Below are 26411 nucleotides of genomic sequence, written 5' to 3' on the forward strand. Positions count from 1 at the left end.
GAGGCGAGACAGTTGAGTGAAAACCTTTCATCTGTCCGGACTTCAGTGTACATTTCCCCGTCGCAAAGCCGACAACCGCTCATGCGTGACCGACACCGCAGCCACCCATACGGACGACAAACTCGCAAACTGACTTCCGTTTGCGTCACATCCGGCACCGCCCACATTCAGCACGATAAGATACGAATTATTCGGCCGTGAGACCTTAACCTCATACTGATCGTCGGTCCAACAGAACTGAAAAAATCGCCATCACGTTTCAGATCGATAAAATAAACTGCTGCTCAACGGAGAAAAGTTGCAGATCGTTGCTTTAATCTCCATGCAGCCCAGTTGTGGGTTCATTACCGGAGCTCGGGGAGCCCTGCGGTCTGTCACCGCGGGACGACCGCAGAAAAGTCACGTTACCCCGAGGACTAGAGGCCGACCTCAAAGGGCCGCTGAGGCTTTGTTGGACCTGAGCAAAAGAATTTTTGGCACTCGTCAAAATATCTTATTCTTTTAAAAATCCTGAATGTGAGCGAGGCAGCAGACAACAGTGAACTCAGGGTTTCATGGAAAATGTATATAGTTCTTTTTTTTCCACACGGGAAAATCAGGAATAGTGCTGTTCAGAACAAATAAAAATAGTCATGACTGCAAAGTTTACAAAATGTAGAGAAAGTCCCACATATTAATCTTGCAGTCAAATAAAAGAGCTGAGCTGCTCTGAGATTTGGTTGAGTGCAGTTGTAGCTGTTGGAAGCTGCAGAATATACTGAGCGCACAGGGACGCGTGTGTGTTCCATGGTGCGCCTGGACTAACTTTGACCTTATTTGTTGGTTGCAAAACGCAGCCCAGGAATTTAAACCCATTCTGCTGCACTCATTGGAGGTCGCTCAGAGCTAATGAGAGGCTGACTCAAAACTACGAACACCAGGCGCGGTGGAGAATGAGAGGTTTGGGGTTGGACTGGTCCAAATAGGTTCTGCTTTTATTAATCTCTGTTGAACTTGACGTGATCAGGACCTCAGTTTCCCCGTGGGCCCCCAGACCTCCGTCCTCCCCCGCCCTCCTCCTCCCCATCTGGGTCTTGTTTGTTTCTGATACCGGTGTGTTGCCTTGGGAACTCGCTTTTAACAGCAGGTGAGGGGAGGAAACAACCTCCTCCTCCTCCTCCGACTCCTCACGTGGACACTTTTCCCTACTGGAACAAGAAAAACCGAAGGACTGAACAGAGGCACATCTCTGCGTAACAAGCGCCCCTGTGAGCAAGTGTGAAAAAAATGAAGTTTTCCAGTTTCTGTTTCCCCAAAGTTTTTCTTTTCCCCCGCAGAGGAAAATATGAGTGAGCGTCACACTGTTGAGTCAAATGTCTTGTCGTCTGTGTCACTCAGTCTAGAATTACAAAGTTTTTTTGTTTTGTTTTTCTCTTTTTTTTGTTGTCTGATTTACATTCTTCCAAACCAGGCTGCTGACCTCTTCAGAAATACGTTTCTGCCAAGCCTTTTAACCCGATACACCGAGAGGGGGGGGTGGGGGGTTGTAGGGGGTGGGGGTGGGGGGATCCTACAACATTCTCCACCCAAAAACTCTTTTCAGTGTTCAGGGTTGTTAAATTCAGTGCGAGGGATCCCTTGAGATGACGGGATGTGCTCCAAAGCACACAGTGATAAAGATTGTTTCCAGTGGGGGAGATGGTGCAGCAGCAGCGCACAGACACCCACACACACACACACACATAGACACCCACACACACACACACACACACACACACACACACACACAAACTACAACTACATAAAAAGTGGAGAAAATGGAAAACGGAAGCCAGGGTAGGATTCCTTGCCAGTGGCGTCATGTGCAGCTGTATGTCCCCAGGGGCCAAGCCAGGTCAGACGGAACAGGCTACCAGGGCCCGGGGATGTGTGGTGTGGTGTGTGTGTGTGTTTGCTGGTGGTGTTTGTGCATGTGTGTGTGTGTGTGTGTGTAGGGGGGGGCACTTCTGCCATGGCCAGGTGCCCGGTGTCCCAGACGACCTGAAGTGTAAAAAAGACAAATACCGAGGGACATTCCAACATTCAGAACCGGTTAACACACTACACACAGATTTCTACTGCGTTCTGACCCACAGGAAACTTAAAACTGGCCTACTTACTCCATCCCAACAGAACAGGATGGAAAAAAAAAAAACACAGCGTGCAGCTTTGGAAGTGGGGTGCAGATTTCACAAAACCAACAGGTGGTAAACGTGTCCTGCACACGGTACAAAAATTAAAACCACTGAGACCATTAAAAAAAAACAAAAAAATGTTTTTCTTAAAAAAAAGAGAGAGAAAAAGATATCACGTTGGAAAGGTGAAGTCAGGTTATTCCCGATGGTTTCAAATGGAGGGCTCTATATCTCAGTTGTGCTGCACCAGAACATACAACACCGGATGTTTTAATGTCAATCACACAAGATCACCCAGATTTTAAAGCTAACCGAGTCCAGGAGCAAATAAACTAGCCTATTCGATGTATGAGAAGAAACAACCTTATATCTAAATCTGACTCCAAATCTGTACAGTATTTGGTTTGGCAACAGCCAAATTATTCCCCCAGCAACTATAATAGGAAAAAGTCCAAAACATGTCCGTCCCTGCTAACTTATTAAAGTGGAATGCAGCAGCTCTGTTATTAAACTGTGTGACTTGAAGAGAAGAAGGTGTAGGAATATCCCAGTGAGATACGCAGCTGATTGTAAGCTTTATTACAAGGTATTTATTAATTTTTCCATTACAAAATTCCAAACATTAATCTGGTGACTGGGTTCAAAGATTTGGTCGGCGCTCTGTATGAGATGCTGCGAGTCACAGGGCCAAGTCTCTGTCAGCTAGACTAGATGACTCCACAGCTGAACATCACCGACGAGCCAGCTATGAGACAGCGGGCGAGAGCCTGTGAAACGTGACTACATGCGTTTGAATTGTTCCTGTGATACAGAATATGGCCCGCCACCCCTGAACAAGGATGTCTAGGAGGACAGCATGTACATTACAATCAAATAAGGAACACCTCCCTGTGAATAAATACAATCGAAATGACAGCAGAGCAAGACCGCCTCCCTGTATGTGAGCGAAGGTCTCTAAATCCAGCTCATACCAGACCAGGTCCATCATTCAACTGAGTAGAAAAATGTGGGATATGAGCAGTTATAGTAGAGGAAAATAGCTTACCAGATACTGTAACTCTAACCAGCTAACCAGATGTTTATAATGGAACAGGACCTCCACATGACGGTGACCTGGAAAAGAGATTGCTAGAATAGTCTGATCTACCAGATATACAGATTTACCAGGATTTGTCTGGTTTCTGGTTGTCCTTTTCAATGCTTATAAAGGCCAAGTTATCAACCTTTATCATGTTATGAACACTTGTTGAATTGGTAAGAGCAAATCCCTTCTCAATCTCCGAACTTTTTAAATATCTCCCCTCCATATTTACAATGACCTGGTCCCCCGCACACACCCTGACCTCCATCTCAGTTCATCTCCAATCTGTCCCATCGGAGTCTGAATGAGCCTCGGGGCCACCATTCACCACACCACCGTAATAATAAGCCGAACTTCACTAATGACTTTATCAACATGTGTGAGACAGGCACTTCTGAACGAGTTCAGAAGAAAGAACAAAATAAAAACTCCATGTCTGAGGACCTGTTTTGAAAAGTAGTACCCATCCATCCATTATCCAAACCGCTCATCCTGCTCTTGGGGTCGCGGGGATGCTGGAGCCTGTCCCAGCAGTCATTGGGCGGCAGGCGGGGAGACACCCTGGACAGGCCGCCAGGCCATCACACAGGGCTGACACACACACACACACACACACACACACACACACACACACACACACACACACATACACACATTCACATCTAGGGGCAATGTAGTAAGGCCGATTCACCTGACCTACATGTCTTTGGACTGTGGGAGGAAAGCGGAGCACCCGGAGGAAACCCACAGAGACACGGGGAAAACATGCAAACTCCACACAGAGGACGACCCGGGCCGACCCCCAAGGTTGGACTACCCCGGGGCTCGAACCCAGGACCTTCTTGCTGTGAGGCGACTGCGCTAACCACTGCGCCACCGTGCCTTGAACAGTATTAGGTAAATAAAACTTATATAACTATTATCCACAGTAGTGAGGTGATTTGGTGACTGTCCAGTGGGTCAGATGTCCAGACAGGTAAAAAGTTGGTGCGTGTTTTCAATTATTTTCTCACCCTGTCCTTTAGATGATATTCTCCTACCGAACAACATCTTCCATGCCATCATCTAAATTAATTCATCAAACTGAAAACATCCAAATAGAGGACAAAAGATAGTCTATGGAAAACCGATGTAAAATCACTGTGATTGGGTATGAACTAGAATTCTTACAAGTCATTTCTAAGCAAGGGTCAATGGGATGTTTTTTATTTATTTTTCCAATACCAAAAACCTTTAAATTAAATACATTTTTTCTATATCTTTCTGTGACCATGTCAAGGAAGGTCCGATATACGATACAATGGATATGTTCTGGATAATATCTGTATATTGTTTTCTCATCGTTCTCATAATATAACTTCTCAATATTACAATCCAGCATCATTTTTCTTACATATATATATATATATATATATATATATATATATATATATATATATATATATATATATATTTCAATGCCTTAAATGGGTTGCCTTGTGACTCAGACCAACATCACAATTGTCTTTTTGGGGATGCCAGGTCTGGCCTCCCTCCTATTGAGAACGATTTCAAAAAGGTGGGCCCTTCCAAAAACTGGACGGTCCAATCAGAAAGCAGAGATTTAACACAGCAGAACTGTGAACAACGGCGGCAGTGGTGAATGGTAGTTAGTTGTGACGAAAAGGCCATGTAATGGTATCCGTCATGTGATGCAGATGCTTTGCCAAACATGGAAAGGTTTGTCCTGTGTTTTGATGGAAATCACTACTCGTTGTAGAATTTGTAGCTTTGTCTCTGCTGACGCTGTTGTTAACAGCGCCCCTGAATCTCAACTATTTAGCCCTCTCAGAACAAAGCTGTCATTGGACCATCCACTTTTTTCGGCAATCCCACCATTTAAAAACCGCTCTCACTGTGAAGGTGGACAGACCCAGTCTCACAAAAGGTTGCCAGACTGGAGATTATTCTGGCTTTATCGAATTAGATATCAACAATAAAAACTGCTATGGTATCGCCAGGTGTCATTTTCACCCAACCAGATCCTGTTCCCGATGAGCCACGTGAGTCACAGCGGCTCTTAGACCTAAATAATTCTCTGGGGAGGGGCGCCATCAGTCCAGAGGAGACAGTTCATATCTGTCTGGGTCCAGTCCCAAACCATCCAAACTCTGCCATGAGGACCTGAAGGAACACTAATGTTCGTGGCAAGGTTCAATGTTTACTTTCTGAATTTTAACTTCCAATTAAACCAACTTAAGGCAAAAATCTGAAATTTTGACCAGGGGCACTACGGCAGATATCTCCTATTAGCAGGTGATATTTTGGCCTTACAACTGCATATCAGCCAATACGAAGATGATAACCAAGCACATAACACCACCATCACATACTTGTGAGGCTACATGTCCCGCCTCACTGAAACACTATTGTACTTTGACTGTCAGTCAGCTGGCAAATCAGCCATACGACAGACAGGCAGGAGCACGGGGGTGTGGAGGTTAAGGATGTGAAAACAGAGAAATAATTTTTTTCCTTTGGTTCATCAGCATAAATGTGACCGGCTTGATATTGAAGATAATTTGACGTTAAAGATCCTCTGCAGGGATTTCACCTGGGAGAAAATCCAATCTGGAAAGAAAGTTGAATCCAAACATCTGTTAAATCCAAATATTCAGATTTTAATGGCTAAACTATGTTGCAGTTCCCACTGGAGTGTGCCAGAGTTTCCATCCTGACACAACTAAACTAGTACCGTTTTTACGAAGTCGGTCACTGTCCTGTGGTCTAAACAAGGCACAGCTCTACGGAACCCTGGTAGGAGAGGTGGGTGTGGGGTACTGTCATGGGACGTTATCGGTTTGGAACTGGACCTCTCTTTGACCTGACATCTCCATCAGCCCTCATCTTCGTCATCGTTGGCTGAGGAGACAGAGCGCAGGCTAGGGGAATGCTCTAGCGCCTCTTCTTGGACGTGCTGAATAGACACGATGCCTGTGAGGAGAGCATAGCTCAGCATGGCGCCCAGAGCCACCAGCACCGAGAGAAACTGCTTGCGCCTCTTGTTGGGTACATGGTCAAAGTCGCCCCCTTCAGGCTGGGAGGACACCTTGCGGCTGAATTTCTCTGCGAAAACAAGGATGGAGAGCCAGGGTTCAGCCTCTGTGCTGGCATTTCAGAAAACTATCGAGAGAAATTTAAAAAAAAAAAAAAAAAAAGGATTTTGCTTCCAGTTGGTTTCAATTAGGAATTTAACACTGGGTAACTTTCTGAAATAGATGTCATTTATATCAATATAGAATGTTCTGGAATGCAACTCAGCATTTTCCTCCTTCGGTTGTTTGCGACATCATTGTCTCCATGGTGACTGGACAAAGCATGCATGACTAAATGTCTGTATCTTGTTAATGGGATGAGGTCATCTGTTTAGAAAATGGGTTTACATTGCTTGACACAGAGAGCTAACAGATGCACATAAAAGAAACAATTTTAGTTTTAGTTTTATACTTGTAGTTTTGTTGGGTAAAAAAAAAAAGCAAATCCAAGTCAAAATATCCATTATTGGAAGAAAAAAAAAATCCACCTGGAAACCACTGCTTTTACCTCAATAATATGTTATTTAGGTTATGGTCTGTGAACTTTTGTAAAACCACTAAGTCACGAATTTTGCTTTCTTGAAAGAAAACGTGTAATCAAACTGGGCGTTATATATTTTAGACAGCAGACCTTTAATTTTGCAAACACCCATTTTTTTTCCATTCATTTAGACGTCCATGAGGACATGGTGACAGCAGTCTTTTTTAACCTGTTTGTGTCCTGTTACCAACCAATCAGAGTGCTCCCTCCTCACCTCTGCTGTCGCTAGGGAAGTAGAGGAGTAGGATGTTGCCGCAGAAGCCGCTCAAGTTGTCCAGTGACTTCAAGTGCTGCTGTAGTTGCCCACTGGGCAGTTTGGACTTTAGGATTGGTGCCAGGTGACCAAACACAAAGGCATCCAGAGAGGAAGGCCTGGATATAAGAAAACACGTTTTTGATTTAGGATACTTAAATATCGTGTTCATATACATAGCAGTCTACATATAAGATAAGCTCAGTAAGACAGGACCAACTTTATCAATGTTGGCAGGACAACTGTATAATAGATACAGCAAACAGATTATTACACTTAATCATACCAGGAAAATCAAAAACACAACACTATAGTAACAACATATAGAACACTATGCATATTACTACATATAGACAGTACTGTGTGTGTATATATATATATATATATATATATATATATATATATATATATATATATGGCTTTTTTCCCCAGAAACCATCAATGGTGTTGATAAAACTGCTCAACAAATGAGGAGTGGAATATTAAGATAGATGCAGGAAAAAAACTTTAATGCATTACAGTACAAGCTTGTTTCATGCGTCATACACTTATCAGCTGCCAATGTGATAAAAAAAACACACACACACACACAGTCAATAAATATTATGTTGCCCCGCGTCACACCGCTAATTATGGTGAACACCAACCAATGGTGGGGTAGAAAACATTACAACCAATGGGGTAAGGGGCTGGGACTTGTTTTGAAAAAGCAGTTAAATGACCAGGGCACTGTTGAAATGGCATACATTGGAAATATAACAAGATAACATCAAATTGGGTAATTTACGTATATCATACAGTGGAGTGGCGTTGGGGCACAGTTGGAAGGGCAGACAGTTAAAATATAAAAATATAACATCTAATCCTAATAAATGTCACATGTGTATCATCTAATGGGGGGGGTGATAATAAAGACATTGGTTCACTGGTAATTGCAAAGCAGATATTTTTTTCTGAGTCTGCAGCTGGTCTACAGCTGCTAACCAGCTGTGCAAGCTGGACATAACAGCTGATGAGTGTGTGACGCACAAAACAAGCTTGTACTGTAACGTATTCAAGTTTTTTTTCCTACATCTATCTTAATACACACACACACACACACACACACACACACACACACACACACACACACACATATATATATATATATATATATATATATATAAACTTTGTTTAAAGAAACACTCAACGGTAGGGAAAGTTGACTCACTGGATTTTATATATATATATATATATATATATATATATATATATATATATATATAGAGAGAGAGAGAGAGAGAGAGAGAGAGAGAGTAGAATACACATATCACCGTATATGGAAAGTATATATATATGTATATTTAAAAACAATTTACCTCTACATACAGTATATAGAGTGGCAGACCTACAGAAGTATAAAGGCATTTTTCTTAATGAACCTACGAGTCACCGAAGAAGAACTTGTGTGAAGCGAGGCGCTGAGAGAGGAGGTTCATACACTCCACAGCATCACGGTATAGCTGCACAGAGACAGGAAACAAAACACTCAGACTCTATTCTACACACAAGTCATTTAACACACGCTCCCATCCAGACGGACCGCCAGTGAAATCAACAGCAGCATATTCTTCTCTTCCTAGACCACCGAAATTAAATGAAGTCACGAGTAAGGTTAAAGGTACAATACACTTAAACACCAAATAAATCAAAGTGGCACCAGGTAACTTTTCGTCACTGCAACAGCGATCTAAAAGACAAAATCCAAAAAGCTACCTGGTGCCGCTTTAAAACCAAATGGCTGTAGGTGTTCAGGGAGAACAGAGCATTGTGTGATTGGTTAGTGATGTAACGCTGGTGGTGATGTGATAGTGATGTAGTGCTGGTGGTGATGTGATAGTGATGTAACGCTGGTGGTGATGTGATAGTGATGTAACGCTGGTGATGATGTGATAGTGATGTAACGCTGGTGGTGATGTGATAGTGATGTAGTGCTGGTGATGATGTGATAGTGATGTAACGCTGGTGATGATGTTATAGTGATGTAGCACTGGTGATGATGTGATAGTGATGTAACGCTGGTGGTGATGTGATAGTGATGTAACGCTGGTGATGATGTGATAGTGATGTAACGCTGGTGATGATGTTATAGTGATGTAGCACTGGTGATGATGTGATAGTGATGTAACGCTGGTGGTGATGTGATAGTGATGTAGTGCTGGTGATGATGTGATAGTGATGTAACGCTGGTGGTGATGTGATAGTGATGTAACGCTGGTGGTGATGTGATAGTGATGTAGTGCTGGTGATGATGTGATAGTGATGTAACGCTGGTGATGATGTGATAGTGATGTAACGCTGGTGATGATGTGATAGTGATGTAACGCTGGTGGTGATGTGATAGTGATGTAGTGCTGGTGGTGATGTGATAGTGATGTAGTGCTGGTGATGATGTGATAGTGATGTAACGCTGGTGGTTATGTGATAGTGATGTAGTGCTGGTGATGATGTGATAGTGATGTAACGCTGGTGGTGATGTGATAGTGATGTAGTGCTGGTGATGATGTGATAGTGATGTAACGCTGGTGATGATGTTATAGTGATGTAGCACTGGTGATGATGTGATAGTGATGTAGCACTGGTGGTGATGTGATAGTGATGTAACGCTGGTGATGATGTTATAGTGATGTAGCACTGGTGATGATGTGATAGTGATGTAACGCTGGTGGTGATGTGATAGCGATGTAGTGCTGGTGATGATGTGATAGTGATGTAATGCTGGTGATGATGTGATAGTGATGTAACGCTGGTGGTGATGTGATAGTGATGCAGTGCTGGTGATGATGTTATAGTGATGTAGCGCTGGTGAAGATGTGATAGTGATGTAACGCTGGTGGTGATGTGATAGTGATGTAACGCTGGTGATGATGTGATAGTGATGCAATGCTTGTGATGTGATAGAGATGTAACGCTGGTGATGATGTGATAGTGATGTAACACTGGTGATGATGTGATAGCGATGTAACGCTGGTGATGATGTGATAGTGATGTAATGCTGGTGATGATGTGATAGTGATGTAACGCTAGTGGTGATGTGACAGTGATGTAACGCTGGTGATGATGTGATAGAGATGTAACGCTGGTGATGATGTTATAGTGATGTAATGCTGGTGGTGATGTGATAGTGATGTAACGCTGGTGATGATGTTATAGTGATGTAGCGCTGGTGATGATGTGATAGTGATGTAATGCTGGTGATGATGTTATAGTGATGTCTCCACTCAGACTGTGAAGTGTTTCACAGGTTGACACAAAGACAGTGTTCGCTTGTGTAGCACAAAACCTACCAGGTACTCCTAGTATTTTATCACCCAGCAAGATCCTACAGACCGCTGCATCCCAAGGACTAGTATGTGACAGGTAGTCTTCTTTCAGCTTTGAAGTAGAACTTAAACTCAGCTGTAGTTTAAATGGCGGGGGTGTCATGTGACATAAACCAAATGACAGGCTTTATATAAACCAAAAAATTTGTTTTTTGTTTTTTTGTGGGCTTCTTTTAGTGGAAATTATAAAACCAATAATTCCCCCTAAAAGAAGAAAATTTTAAAAAAAAGTTTTTAGTGGGAATTATCAAAGCAAGAGAGGAGAGATGCTGGGTATATTGGGAGAAGGATGCTGAATATGGAGCTGCCAGGGAAGAGGAAAAGAGGAAGGCCAAAGAGGAGGTTTATGGATATGGTGAGGGCGGACATGCAGGTGGCTGGTGTGACAGAGGAAGATGCAGAGGACAGGAAGAGATGGAAATGGATGATCCGCTGTAGCGACCCCTAATGGGAGCAGCCGATAGTAGTAGTAGTAGTAGTTTTAGTGGAAACTATCTATGGACATTTAGAGAAGGAGCAGAGTAATTTGTGTGTTTCTCAGCTAGAATTTCATAAATTTCTTTCTAGCAGTGATGAGTGGTTCTGTATGGACAGTGACCTGCTATGACACCAGTAGTCAGCAACGTGATTTTCACAGCTCTACATCAGTTGTTCCCAATCAGGTCCTCCGGTACCAGCGGTGATATTGTTTTTTTTATTTCTACCAGGTCCTTCATTACATAAGGGAGGTTTTAGACTTGGAAACACCGGGGGATATAATGACCTACACGTTAGAATAGAAAACCACAACACGGGGATTGCCAGTTCAAATCCCCGTGTTACCTCCGGCTTGTCAGGCGTCCCTACAGACACAATTTGCCGTGTCTGCGGGTGGGAAGCCGGATGTGGGTATGTGTCCTGGTCGCTGCACTAGCACCTCCTCTAGTCGGTCAAGGTGCCTGTTCGGGGGGAGGGAGAGAGAGACTGGGGGGAATGGCATGATCCTCCCACACGCTACGTCCCCCTGGCGAAACTCCTCACTGTCAGGTGAAAAGAAGTGGCGGGCAACTCCACATGTATCAGAGGGGCATGTGGTAGTCTGCAGCCTTCCCCGGATCGGCAGAGGGGGTGGAGCAGCAACCAGGACGGCTCAGAGAGCAGGGTGATTGGCCAGGTACAATTGGGGAGAAAAAGGGGGGAGGGAGAAAGAAAACCAATATTAATGATGGTACATGAGGACCTGACTGAGCTCTGCATGATGAGCTCCTCATCAGATGGACTGGTCTGACAAATTTCTCTCCTCACCTTCAAACCTCTCTCCTTCTACAAAGTTAAAATCTTGATTTCCTTCTCTCTCTCTCTCTCTCTCTCTCTCTCTCTCTCTCTCTCTCTCTCTCTCTCTCTCTCTCTCTCTCTCTCTCTCTCTCTCTCTCTCTATTTACCCCCTCCTGTTTGTGTGTTCTGGTAAAAGATAACTTACCTGCTGGGACCATTCTGTCTGTACTGTTGTAAAAGGAGCAGAAGTTTTACCAGACCAAACTCAACTTTAGTCACACAAAGTCTCCTGATCCTGCAACTTTAGCTTTACCGTTTTGTAGAGAACTAAATGCTTCCATGGTCATCCTACAGGAGAACTTGTAGACAGACCACAGCTGAGGAAATTTCCTCTTTGACCGAGAAGAACTTTCCAGCCAAACACAAATCAGCATTATTCTACAACCCTGAGCAGCAGACTTCAACACAAACCAGGATTTAGCTTCCCGGTCTGCTCAAAAGTGTGTAACCTCTGACCCTTTTAAAGGCAGATGGATAAAGGAATGCTTGTGGTTTCCCATGCAGAAGTGAGGTGCTGACAGAGGGTCCTGGTGGTCCTGTAACACTACCCCCTGACCTACGATCCTCCACTGAAACTGGGTTAAGTATCAACAAAGTCATTCCTAATTGCAAAGTCATTTCAACAACAATCTGGAGACAGAGGAACGTGTTGTGTTGCGGCCTTCTCAAACTCCTCATCAGTCGCTGCTGGAGTGAAAATGATGTCAGGGTGGACACAGGTTCCCTACTGGCTGTGATTCTGTGAATGGAAGTGAACTACGGCACTCAGAGGAGGGAACTTCTGAGGTCTTTCTTGCACTGAGAATGCCCGGGAGGGTCTTAACAGTAATTACCGGCGTACTGAAACTACACTGTCTCTTTTGTACAGTTATCATCTGCTGTTGATGTCTGACTGGATGTCTTCCTCTACAACCAGCCACTAGACCAATACGGAGGCTGGTAGGTTAGTCTACTAGCTGTCTTACCAGGTAACCAACCAGCATGAGCACCCCTGTCCTATCTAAACATCTAGTTAGCCTGAAAAATCATCACAGCTGTTGGTGGATCTTTGATTTTTTTTTTTTTTTTACAGAAACTGTGACCTTCAAGGAAAATTAATTAGCTTGCCACAACGATCTTTTAGAAGTCCCAGTTTTTTTTTCAGCATTCCTAGCCGGTTTAAATAGAAACAGGTTTCCACATCCCCATTCTGAGGATCTCCTCCCTTCCTCACCTCCTCTGTAGAAGCCTTGTTCTCACCTCTTTCTCCAGCTCCTCTCCAGACTCCAGACTCGGGTCGCCCCGGACCAGCCGGAGTCGCTCCAGCTGCCTGCGCTGCATGCGTCCCGGCAGGAAGAAGTTGAGGGGGAAGGGGATGTGTTGGGCATACCAGCGGCGTGTCATTTCCACATAGTTCTTTGGTTCAATCCAGAAAGTGTAGATCTATGGCAGGCACACAAACTCACTCAATATCCTCTTATCTTCGGTGTTTTGTACTAACTTTCAAGTTTTTATATTTTCCAATTGTGCCATTTGGAAAAAATTTCTGATGTCACAGAAAATCCGCTGATCTTCACTGAACAAAATGTTCGCTCCAAGGCTTCAGAATTCAGTGTTTACGAGCCTTTTTTTTTTCTAATTATATCAATATTTTTCTGCAAACACAAAACTTTTTACCACCATCCAACCAAACACATCAACATCATTTGTACTACCCCTACTTAACAGAAAATAATGTTTGGTAATTTTTCAGAAATAAAAGTAGAACTGAGAGAGAGAGAGAGAGAGAGAGAGAGAGAGAGAGAGAGAGAGAGAGAGAGAGAGAGAGAGAAAGAGAAAGAGAGAGAGAGAGAGAGAAAGACAGAGAGTGAGAGCGAGAGTGAGAGAGGCTGTATGAGTGACATCAGCATCACATCCAACACAACATTCAGGATTTTAAATCCACCATTCAGATGCGACTCAGTTTTAACCGTGTCAGTGCATTCCAGGTTGGAAAAACAGAAACAGCTAACTTTAGCACACAGCCACATTCACAAGTTCAGGTTAAACACAGCACAGGCTGGCCTTTTAAACACAGCCATTTGGAAACTATGAGCCAACCGCGTAATGTTGTGTTCTGGCTTTAAGATAAGAAAGTTCTCCTGGACTTGTTCAGTCCAGATGTGGTGTTGAGCACCACTTCTACTTTACCTTCACAATGCTACACTAAGCAGAAGAAAGGGAGTTTCATCTCAGCTAGATTGCATCTCTCCTGGATATTCCAACCTAAGAAAGGCAAAGCTCTCTCACCAGAGCGGGCAGGAGTTTCTCTTCTATCAGAGAGATGAAGGCCAGGGTGTCTGCTCCTTCCTTGGCTGACAGGTCGTAGTCTGCATTGTATTTCTGTAAGAAAGAATACTCAATAGTCAGGTAAACCATGTATATAAAGCTGCAGTTTTTTTGGGGGGGGGGGGTTTGGCAGTTTTGCCTTTATTGGATAGCAGACAGCGAAGCAGAGGACAGGAAACAAGGGGAGTGAGAGATGAGTGTGACATGCAACAACGGTCCCTGGCTGGGATCTAACCAGGGATGTTGCGGTTATGTGGCATGTGCTGTAACAATTTGGTCACCAGCGTGCCCCATAGCTTTTAAGTTTAAACTTCCCACACAATCGGCTGCGAGAGCTTGGTCTGCTGCGCTGTGGGCCCAGGGACCATGGCCTTGTCCAGAGCTGCACCTGAGGAGGTAACACCGAGGGCGGTCTGACAGGTGCAGAAGTGGGGCAGGCTAAGATAACTGCTAGCCCATGCAGACCGGCAGTTCTGATAACACTGAGGGCGGTCTGGCAACGGCCTCACCTGGCGTTGACTGTGGTGTTCTTGATGTTGTCGTGTGGAGTGCGGGGAGGTGTGTCAAGGGTGTCTGGCTCGGAGAGCTGGCGCTGGATCAGCTGGGAGGGCTTGGTTTACTTCGTCCGGTTGCCACAGGGACCACGGCCCCTGCCTGGAACTGCGCCCGAGGAGGAAACACGGAGGGCGGTCTGACAGGACGAGTAATCAGGGCAGGCTATGCTAACTACTAGCCCATGCAGACCAGCAGTTCCAGCAGTCATCCGTCATCCTGGCTGGCGTTTGTTCCCTTGGACAGTGATTTTTTTTTTCTAGTATGGATATACTATGTGTTAGTTTGAATATGTGTGTTCTTGAAGTGCTTGAATGTGTTTTTGTCTGTATGTTGCACTGCTGTGGGCTGGGGGAAACAGCATTTCATTTCATTTCATGTGCAAAAGTTCCTGATTCCTGAACAAAGCCTACCAGCAATATAATCTGTGCTGCACTCAGGCAAGAATAATCAACTTTCCCTGGTGACCTGCATCACACTGTAGCTGGCTAGCAAGAGCTGTTTGTCTACCATGATGTACAGGACAGATCAACATGAAAACACAACATACCAATCAAAAATATTAACAGTGAGTAGAAAACAAGAACCGAAATAATTCTGAAATATCATTTTAATCCCCCAAATGCTCCTGTGAAACTAACCAGTGGCCAATAGTATAAGACTGTGGTTGTACTGGCCATATCCCAGTTTCCAGCAATAGGAGACTGTGGTTGCACTGGTCAGCTTCCCATAACCAACAGCAGAAGACTGTGGTTGTACTAGTCATCTCCCAGTATCCAACAGCAGAAGACTGTGGTTGTACTGGTCAGCTTCCCATAATCAACAGCAGAAGACTGTGGTTGTACTAGTCATCTCCCAGTATCCAACAGCAGAAGGCCGTGGTTGTACTGGTCATCTCCCAGTACCCAATAACAAAAGACTGTGGTTGTATTGGTTATCTCCCAGTATCCAACAGCAGAAGACTGTGGTTTTACTGGCCATATCCCAGTTTCCAACAATAGAAGACTGTGGTTGTACTGGTCAGCTTCCCATAACCAACAGCAGAGGACTGTGGTTATACTGGTCATCTCCCAGTATCCAACAAGAGAAGACTGTGGTTATAGTGGCCATCTCCCAGTATCCAACAATAGAGGACTGTGGTTGTACTGGTCACCTCCCAGTATCCAACAGCAGAAGACTGTGGTTATAGTGGTCATCTCCCAGTATCCAACAATAGAGGACTGTGGTTGTACTGGGCAGCTCCCAGGGGAAGTTGATATATATAAAAAGACCTGAAACAGAGCCTGGCACTCAGTTAACCTTGTCTGGAGAAATAAGAAGGTTTTTTTTTCTTTAAGACTCATTTTATTTAGCCTTCATTTAACCAAACAAGTCACTTAAGATCAGACTTCTTATCTGCAAGCATGGCCAACCAAGAGATCATTAGACCCTTGAGGGGGAAGAGGAGGAAAGCGAGAAAGGAAAAACAGGTCTCACTAGAAAGTTTAAAGCCCCTGAAAACTTGGTTCAAATTAAAACTGTCTCTACGATATTAAATATGTGTGACTTAAAGAGCAGAATGAAAAAACATTCAATTTTATTTAACAAGCAAATAAACCGCCTGGCATGGGCACGGCCCACACTGTTCTCATCCAATACCGTTCTGATATGACTGGCGGTGGAGTCTCCCCGGCGGCAACGTTAACAAACAAGCCAATGGCGTGGTGGCCAGTAACAGCAAGTGTCCCGCTAGCAAGTGAAGTCGTCCAATGTAGTATTTTACTTTTGTTTCCCTTGGAGCTTGTCGTAAGTACCGCATGTGTGTGTGCCTGTTGGTGAGTGATGGAATAAAGTGTTTTCTGTTCTCCTCTTCACGTCAGTTCGTAAGTATTAAGTGTTAACTTAAGTGTTAAGTGTTTCCAAATGGCTAAGACAGGTGAACCAAAAATGCTCGCTTGCAATATCTCCCAGATTTGTTGGCCTTCCAACTTCAACTTTCTTCATTCAATTTTTAAATCCCTGTGCCTGTAACGTTTCTTGTGTCCCATAATGTCTGCATGTTTACTGCTGATTTTCTTTGCATATCAGAGATAAAAGTATTAGTAACGGTTGAGTTGTAGTGTGGTAAAGAAGAAGCTAATGGAAACGTCTCTCCAACTCTGACCGGTACATTAGATGACAGAATTACTTGACGTCAGTAATCTCAAAAACAATCCAACTCAAACCAGCGGGAGAAAGGAGAAAACACATTTTGCAGAACACTCTCACTTGGAATGATCGAATTTGTTCCTCTTGCTGCAGTTGGTAGTATGTCCTCATAGGGTCCTCTCGTTTATTGTAAGAAGCTGATTAAGAAAAGAAGTTTTCAGGGGCTTTGAACTGAGAGAGACCCTGGACCGCTCAACATGAACACCATTAGATCCAGTGAAGGGGCTTTACAGGCCCGCTGGCCCATTTTCCATTTCAGCTCATTACTGCGAGTTGACTCCAGCTGTTCTGACAGAGTGCATGCTGGGATACATGGCTGTATGCACAACCCTTCCCCTTTTATTTTTTAATGTTGGGGATGATGTAGATGACAGTTATTCTACTGCTTTACTCATCTAGAAGTCTCTCTGGATAAAACTCAACTAAATGACTGAAATAGAAATGGAATGTAAATGACAGAAAAACACCACATGCTATTAACATCACGGAGAGGCCTTTTAACACTAAATATCACTATGAGGAGAAACTTGTTTGATGATCCTGCAGTTTCCATAATACTTCACTCTTCAATACATGGTGAAAAAAATAATAATCATAACACAATATTAAAATCATTCTCTCCACGTGGCCTTTTTCTCTCTCTGAAGTTGATTCTAGTGGAGTTTATTTCTTCTCGGTGTAAAAACACCCAAATAAGATTAATCAAAAACAACAAATTCAAATCCTGTGATTCAAATCCTTTATCTAAACAAGGAGAACAAGAAATAAATAAAAAAGAAACAATGAAGAAAAAAGAAAGAAGGAAAGGGAAGAAAAAAAGACAGAAAAGAGCAAACGATAGAAAGAAAAGGAGAGAATGAGAGGGAAACAGATAAAGACAGAGCGGCGGGATAGAATCAAAGCAAAAACTGAATCCGATATGGTATAAAACAACAGAAACAATGTGAGCCACTAAAAGACAAAGAAGAGACAGAGAAAGAAGGAAATGACTTTATCGGAAGGAAACAAAAGACATTTTAAGGGGAGCGAAAGCCCTGATACAGCGACATGAGCAGCATTCTTCCTCAGCTACTGTATCCATGACTTCACCAGTCCGCCTCACTCTGTGGTTCACATCAAACCTACCACAGTCAGGAGCCATCAAGCAGCCTAGGTAATGGCTTCCATCTGGTCCTCAAGGGCAGCAGTTAACGTAGTGGGGGTGGGGGGTGTCAAGTTTGGCTGGTAGACATGACTTCTTTCAGTGGGAATGTGGGTCAAAAAAATCTAAATAACTCCCACTGAGTAAGAATGAATTCAAATCACTCAGAAGGAATTGAAAACCTTCCTGCTGAATCAAAGTAAATTCAAATAACTCCTACTTAATCAGTGTGAATTCAAATCACTCCTGTTGCATTCAAGTCACTCCTACTGAATCAGAATGAATTCAAATAACTCATGATGTATCAGAATGAGCTCATTTAACTGTTGTTGAATCAGGGAGAATTCAAATCACTACGTGTGTTTAAATAACTTCTTGAAACGGAACGAATTCAATTAATACCAGCTGAAGCTAAAGGAATTTAAAGAACTTCGACTGATTCAGATTTCAGACTCACTTATAAAACAAAACAATCTCCTGACATTTATTTCTCCATAAAATCTAGTGAGTCAAGTCTTCAAATGTGTCCACCAAGGACTGCTTCCTACTCTGCTATCAAAACCTTCATATCTTTAATGCTGTGATGTAAATGTGTGAGAGCAACACATTTTCCCAAAAAAAGTAAATCTCATTTTAGAACCGAATTCATCACCAACCGAAACACCTGGAGCAAGATGATCTTATGAGATCACCATAGTGATGAAGGGACCAGGTACAAAGTACTGTTGATAACCATGCAAAAGTCCTCATCTGGTCCTCACCTGGTCCTTGTATAACCAAAGTGAGAGCTGTGTCCGCATTCTCGGCACAAAGTCAAACAAGTTTTCGGTGGGTGTTGGACTCCGCCAAGTTTGTCCCTTGTCTCCGATTCTGTTTGTGATATTCATGGACAGGATCTCAAGGCGCAGCCAAGGTGAGGAGTGTGTCCATTTTGGGAACCTCAGAATTCCATCTCTGCTCTTCGCAGATGATGTGGTTTTGATGCTTCATCAGAACGCGACCTCAAGCACGCACTGGGGTGATTTGCAAATGGCTGGGGTGAGAGTCAGAAGTCTGAGGCCATGGTTCTCAACTGGAAAATGGTGGATTGTTCCCTCCGGGTTGGGGATGAGTTGTTGCCTCAAGTGAAGGAGTTCAAGTATCTCGGGGTCTTGTTCACGAGTGAGGGTAGGATGGAGCGGGAGATTGACAGGCGGATTGGTGCAGCATCAGCAGTAATGCGGACATTGTACCGGACTGTTGTGATGAAGAGGGAGCTGAGCTGGAAGGCAAAGCTCTCAATTTTCATCCCAACCCTCACCTATGCTCATCAGCTTTGGGTAGTGACCGAAAAGGTGAGATCGTGGATACAAGCAGCTGAAATGAGTTTCCTCCATAGGGTGTCTGGGCTCAGCCTTAGAGATAGGGTGAGGAGCTTGGACATCCGGAAGGAGCTTGGAGTAGAGCTGCTGCTCCTTTGTGCTGAAAGGAGCCAGTTGAGGTGGTTCAGGCATCTGATTAGGATGCCTCCTGGGTGCCTTCCTTTGGAGGTTTGCTGAGCACGGCCAACTGGCAGGAGACCCCGGGGTAGACCCAGAACTCACTGGAGGGACTACATGTCCAATATGGACTGGAAACGCCTTGGGATCCCCCAGGAGGAGATGGAGGGCGTTGCTGGGGAGAGGGATGTCTGGAGTGCCCTACTTAGCTTGGTGCCACCGCCGTGCCACCGAAGTGGCTGATGATGAATGAATGAATGATTGAATGAAAAAAGTCCTCATCTATGCATTAAAGCATACCCTCAAATGTACTGCTGATTTCATCACATCCTCCTCCTTCTCATAATCATTGCTTTTATACAACACTACTTATATATACACTCACCGGCCACTTTATTAGGCACACCTGTCCAACTGCTCGTTAACGCAAATTTCTAATCAGCCAATCACATGGCAGCAACTCAATGCATTTAGGCATGTAGACATGGTCAAGACGATCTGCTGCAGTTCAAACTGAGCATCAGAATGGGGTAGAAAGGTGATTTAAGTGACTTTGAACGTGGCATGGTTGTTGGTGCCAGACGGGCTGGTCTGAGTATTTCAGAAACTGCTGATCTACTGGGATTTTCACGCACAACCATCTCTAGGGTTTACAGAGAATGGTCCGAAAAAGAGAAAATATCCAGTGAGCGGCAGTTCTGTGGGCGAAAATGCCTTGTTGATGCCAGAGGTCAGAGGAGAATGGCCAGACTGGTTCGAGCTGATAGAAAGGCAACAGTAACTCAAATAACCACTCATTACAACCGAGGTATGCAGAAGAGCATCTCTGAACGCACAACACGTCGAACCTTGAGGCAGATGGGCTACAGCAGCAGAAGACCACACCGGGTGCCACTCCTGTCAGCTAAGAACAGGAAACTGAGGCTACAATTCGCACAGGCTCACCAAAATTGGACAATAGAAGATTGGAAAAACGTTGCCTGGTCTGATGAGTCTCGATTTCTGCTGCGACATTTGGATGGTAGGGTCAGAATTTGGCGTCAACAACATGAAAGCATGGATCCATCCTGCCTTGTATCAACGGTTCAGGCTGCTGGTGGTGGTGTAATGGTGCGGGGGACATTTTCTTGGCACACTTTGGGCCCCTTAGTACCAATTGAGCATCGTGTCAACGCCACAGCCTACCTGAGTATTGTTGCTGACCATGTCCATCCCTTTATGACCACAGTGTTCCCATCTTCTGATGGCTACTTCCAGCAGGATAACGCACCATGTCATAAAGCTCGAATCATCTCAGACTGGTTTCTTGAACATGACAATGAGTTCACTGTACTCAAATGGCCTCCACAGTCACCAGATCTCAATCCAATAGAGCACCTTTGGGATGTGGTGGACCGGGAGATTCGCATCATGGATGTGCAGCCGACAAATCTGCAGCAACTGCGTGATGCTATCATGTCAATATGGACCAAACTCTCTGAGGAATGTTTCCAGTACCTTGTTGAATCTATGCCACGAAGGATTAAGGCAGTTCTGATGGCAAAAGGGGGTCCAACCCGGTACTAGCAAGGTGTACGTAATAAAGTGGCCAGTGAGTGTATATATATATATGTATATATACATTTTTTTTGGTATCCATCAATTGTGAATTTCTGATTCTGAGTGATGCCAATCTTTAGTGCTCCACAAATGTGACACCAGCCTTAGCCTGACGGACCTGCTGCCTGGATGTTTGTACAAGTTATTATTCTACAATTTGCATACAAGAAAACCAAAGTTAGTTTGTCAAAATTACTAAGAAATAGGTACCAAGAGTTAGCATTTGACGCTTTTGATTTTTATCTTACACTGCACTGTAACTTTTACTCTCTTCTTGTTGTTTTTTATTGCCTTATGTTGCTTCTTTTAATGTCTTTTATGTTTTATGTAAAGCACTTTGAATTGCCTTGTTGTTGAAATGTGCTAAATAAATAAATTTGCCATGCCTCACCATTAAAGAGCTAGCATTAAAGAGTTGCTGTAAAGGGTTCCATTAGTTAGCATAAAGCACATGACTAACATCACGTTATGTGGACGCAATGTTAGCTAACCTTAAACCTAATCCTGACAAAAACCAAAATGACCTGTCACGTAGCTCCTACTGGTCCAGTTCCATTTCTACTGCTCTCTTACCTGTACACATTAACACCAATTTCTCACAAAGAGCTTGACAGATTAACCAGAGGATCAGTCAATTTGAAGCTTTTTGCAACTTGTTTTGCATTTTTACTCATGTAAGTTGCTTGTGCACTTAGTTGGTTTTGGTGTTGCTGTATGAGGCAAAAATCTTTTACAGAAAGGTTTTTGTAAAAGAAATGGCCACACAAAAGATGAAATGAAAATATGGCATAAAGAACAAACAGGTGTGTGTTGGCATCCACAGGCATTCTGGGAGGGAGACGCTCACCTGTTTCCTGAGGTGGATGATGATGTCATTGGGTCTTGATAAGCTGTTTTTCTGACTGGTCCTCAGGGCGGGCAGCGAACCTGTCAGAGCAGGAAAAACAGAACATCTGTCATCTAGTCAAAAATTCTCAACGTTCTCTTTCAACAACACCTGCAAATATAATGCCCTGTTCTCCACTGTGGCTCTGCTAGTTAGGAATGTATAGGAAAAAAAGAGTCCAACCAACTATATCATCATTATTATTACTATTATTATGATTAATATCATTTCAATGCTATTAATCATAATAATAGTAATAATGGTAATAATAATGACATTATTATTACCATGATTACAACTATTATTATGAAAGCAAAAAAAGAAAACCAAACACATAATGCCTTCTTACCAGTTGGACTCCTCCATGGACTGGAGATTTTGTGAAGTTTAAGTGGAGCACCTGAAAACTTTGCATAAGCCTGCAACGAGGACAAACACAAGCCAATGAGAATTTAGTACAGACACAAGCAAATGAGAACTTAGTGCAGACACTAGCAAATAAGAGCACTATACAGACACCAGCTGATGAGAATGTAGTAAAGACACCAGCCAGTAACAATTTAGTACAAACAACGGCCAATAAAGAACTTAGTGCAGACAACAACATCCAAAGAGAACTGAGTACAGACACTAGCCAATAATGCCTTAGTTACAGACACCAGTCAATAAGAACTTAATGCAGACACCAGCTAATGAGAATATGGTACAGACACTCACAGCTGGCATCACCCTAAGTTGGTATTGAATTTGCACTGAGGCCGGCTAACACAAGCTCCTCATGAGACAAGATTTTTTTATTTGATTTTGATTTTGAGATACTTTATTGATCCCCCTGGGGGAATTACGCTCTGCATTTAACCCATCCTGGCTGTGTAGTTAGGAGCAGTGTGCAGCCACCGTGCAGCACCCGGGGACCAACTCCAGTTAATCTTGCCATGCCTCGGTCAGGGGCACAAACAGCAGTATTAACCCTAACATGCATGTCATCATGAATCAGGAACACTTTATTTGTCATTTTACTTCGTGCACTTGCGTACATGAAATGAAACAAAATGCTGTTTTCCCCAGCCCACAGCAGTACAACACAAAGACAAAAACACATACAAAAACTACAAGAACACACATACCCAAACTAACACATACATCCACACTAAAAAAAAAAAAAAAAAAAAAATCACTGTCCAAGAGAACAAACACCAGCCAGGATGACTGTCAGAACCGCCGGTCTGCATGGGTTAGCAGTTAGCTTAGCCCGCCCTGCTTCCGTATCCTGTCAGACCGCCCTAGATGTTTCCTCCTCGGGCACAGCTCCAGGCAGGGGCTGTGGTCCCCCAGCCCACCGGACGAAGTAGACCAAGGTCTCCCAGCCGATCCAGCGCCAGCTCTCCCAGCCAGACACCCTTGACACATCTTCCCGCACTCCTCACGACAACGTCAAAAACACCACAGTCAACGCCAGATGAGGCTGCTGCCAGACCGCCCTCAGTGTTCTTGGAACTGCCAGTCTGGCATGGGCTAGTAGTTAGCTTAGCCTGCCCCGCTCTCCCAGCTAATCCAGCACCAGCTCTCCCAGCCATCAAACGAAGACAAAACTTAGGGCCCTTTCACACTTATGTTGTTTAGTCCGGACTTTCAGACTTTCCAGAAAAGTCCGAACCAGATTGCCAGGTGTGAAACCTCTTGGACCAGGGTACAGAGATCAAAGACTCGGTCTTTGGTCCAAGCTCAGGAGGTAGTCTCGGTTCAGACCAAGGTTCGTGAATGTCTAATGTGAAATCAAAGGTTCGGACTTTCGGATCAATCATAGGAAGTGATAAAACAAACACAAACAGTAACACCTAGCAACAACGAGCGCGCCTGTCAACAATGAGCGCAGCTGGCGGCAACAATGAGCCAAAAGTTCAATTCAAGGTCCGCTGGTATGAAAGCAAAAGTCCTGAACCTAATGACTATAAAATAACAGATGTGAAAGCACCAGAACCAGACTCTGGTTCAGACCTTGGTTTGGACTTTCAAGTGTGAAAGGGACATTAGATGCAGACGTGGGCAAAGACACTGCATGGACAGTACTGGGTGAGGTTGCCGCAAATGTGAATTTGTACCACCATCTTCTGACACCGGCACCAGGTCAGGCCGCTGCAAACACGAATTCGCAAAGCCATCTTCTCACATCGGAAATGGAAGAGTCATGCAACGGGAATCAGGAGGTCAAGCTGGTTTCCACTCTGGACTAGTTTTCTTATTCATTCTGACAAAGCAGCAGCTTCTCCAAACAAGGTGCAATCCAATAATAACCCACACTGAGAAGTAACATAGCTCTAGTCAAAAGCCCTGTTGGTTGAACCTTTTCTTGCTGTCTGTCCACCAAATCAAATCTCCCCTCCTGTCTCTGAAACTCCTCAAGCGGAGGAGAGACATCAGACAAGCTTGATGGTTACATCCCAGTAAACTCTCCTCTCCCAGTGAGCTTTACATTACTGCACTGTCTCCGACCTCAGACTGAGCGGATGTCAGACACAACTTTAACAAGCCTGTCTGTCTGGCAGACACTAAAGCCTGCCTGTCTATCTGACAGACACTAAAACTTGCCCGTCTGTCTGTCTGAGAGACACTAAAGAGCATTCCAATGAACTGGACTTGGCAGAGTCTAGGGCACTGTGAGATGGGCCTGACTGTGCCTGCAGACTTAGACCAACCAAACATTACAGAATGCAGAGACAAGAGTTTCCATTTGCCACACCTCTAAAGCTTCTCTATGACTAGATGAGACATCACAATGACACTATACACAGTCACTGTACACACACACACACACACATACACATGCACACACACCAAGGGTACAAAACACAATCGCTACACACACACATAAATAAACTACAATCACTGAATAGAGAGTAACGACGGTGGCAGTTAAACTGAAAACTAACACTACATACTGGCACACACGGTACACAGACAACACGACCCCTACTGCTGCATTCACATGACATCGGTTAAATGGCAGACAGCAAACCGGAAGTCATTGTGGATGGGAGCAGGATGGTAAAATCAGATGACACCAGTAAATTATGCTGATAATGGCAATGGCTGAAAGCACTGCCATCCAAACTTAAAATAATTTCACTTTTTGCAATCTTCCACGATGGAATTTATAACCGGATGTTACGTAACAAATCACAAAACAGAAAAGATGGCAGATGTGGACAGTGTAATTTTATATGAATTGACAGTTACTGTATATATTTAAATAGAACAAACATAAAACATGTTTGTACAGTCTATATTTTTTTGCAAACAATACAACATCACCATAGTAACCCATGTAGTTTTTTTTACTGCCCTGGCATCCCATCGCATAGTTTGTGGTTCTTCCCATTCCATTTTGCCAACTTCCATTTACCGTCTCCCAGATTCCATGTGAATGCAGCATTACAGATTAATATAGTACCAAAGTACATACTAACACATGGTACACAGAGAACAGGACCTCTAACAGACTAACATAGTACCATGGTAAGTACTGACAAATGATACATAGACAACAGGACCTCTAAAGGCCTACCAGTATATGGATGAGATGCACAGTCAGATATTGGACTTAGTATGAAGATGTATGGAATAATTTGACATCCCTATCACCATCCCAAAACTCAAATGCATAATATCCTTCAGAAATCTCAAATCTATCTCCCCCTCAGCTCTTTCTACCTCTCTTGATAGTAAAATGTCTCTTTCTCCCCCTCCCGCTGTCTGATAATCCCTTGGATCTTGTCAATTATTATAATGACTCACTCTCCTCCTGTCTTGATCAGCTGGTCCCCAGTAAAACCAAAATAGTCTCATTCACACACTCGGCTCCCTGGTATACTCCTGAACTCCGTCAAATGAAATCCCGTAAGCACCAGCTAAAAAACACTTAGAAGAAAACTGGTTTAAGAGTGCATTTCCAAGCCCAAACACACTACCTACAACAATACAAAGTCACTCTCATCACAGCCCAGTCCACCTACTACTCACATCTCATACACTGGCTCAAACAACCCCAAGGCTCTCTTTTCCCCAATAAAAAAAACTTCTCAAACCTAGTGACAATTCCACCAATTCCTTCACAATTAACATTTTCAACTCTTTCCTTTTATTTTTCCAAACTAAAATTCACACCATCTACAGCAACTTGATAACCTCCCCCTGCCCTCTACACTTCCCCACCCGTCTCTCCCCCTTACCACTCAGCCCCTGTCAAAGTTCTCCCGAGTCCCCAATGGAGCTGTTCAACATTACGGTAGGAAGGAGAAGCTCCACTTGTCTTCTGGATCCCATCCCATCCAATCTTGTTAAGTACTGTCTCCCAGCTATCTCCTCACTCACGGAATGATTAACTCCTCCCTCAGCTCTGGTTAAGTTGCCATACATTTAAACTGACTGCTGTCACCCCACCCTCAACAAACCTGGACTCAACCAGAACATAATGAACGGTTTC

General features: G+C 43.8%; 1 protein-coding gene across 1 annotated transcript in view; it reads right to left on the reverse strand.

Annotated features, from left to right (window-relative positions):
• Positions 1-4660: 4660 nt before the first annotated feature.
• mtx1a (metaxin 1a) overlaps positions 4661-26411 on the reverse strand; it is a 38614-nt gene continuing 16863 nt past the window's right edge. The window contains exons 2-8 of the mRNA XM_056286144.1: positions 22278-22347; positions 21890-21969; positions 14047-14139; positions 13018-13200; positions 8528-8604; positions 7064-7221; positions 4661-6339 (exon numbers count right to left, since the gene is read on the reverse strand). Coding sequence (XP_056142119.1) covers positions 6110-6339; positions 7064-7221; positions 8528-8604; positions 13018-13200; positions 14047-14139; positions 21890-21969; positions 22278-22347 — 891 coding nt within the window. The 3' untranslated portion in view covers positions 4661-6109. The remainder of the gene's footprint in view (positions 6340-7063; positions 7222-8527; positions 8605-13017; positions 13201-14046; positions 14140-21889; positions 21970-22277; positions 22348-26411) is intronic.

The sequence above is a fragment of the Lampris incognitus genome, chromosome 9 (genome assembly GCF_029633865.1).
Source record: "Lampris incognitus isolate fLamInc1 chromosome 9, fLamInc1.hap2, whole genome shotgun sequence".
Classification (NCBI taxonomy): Eukaryota; Metazoa; Chordata; class Actinopteri; order Lampriformes; family Lampridae; genus Lampris; species Lampris incognitus.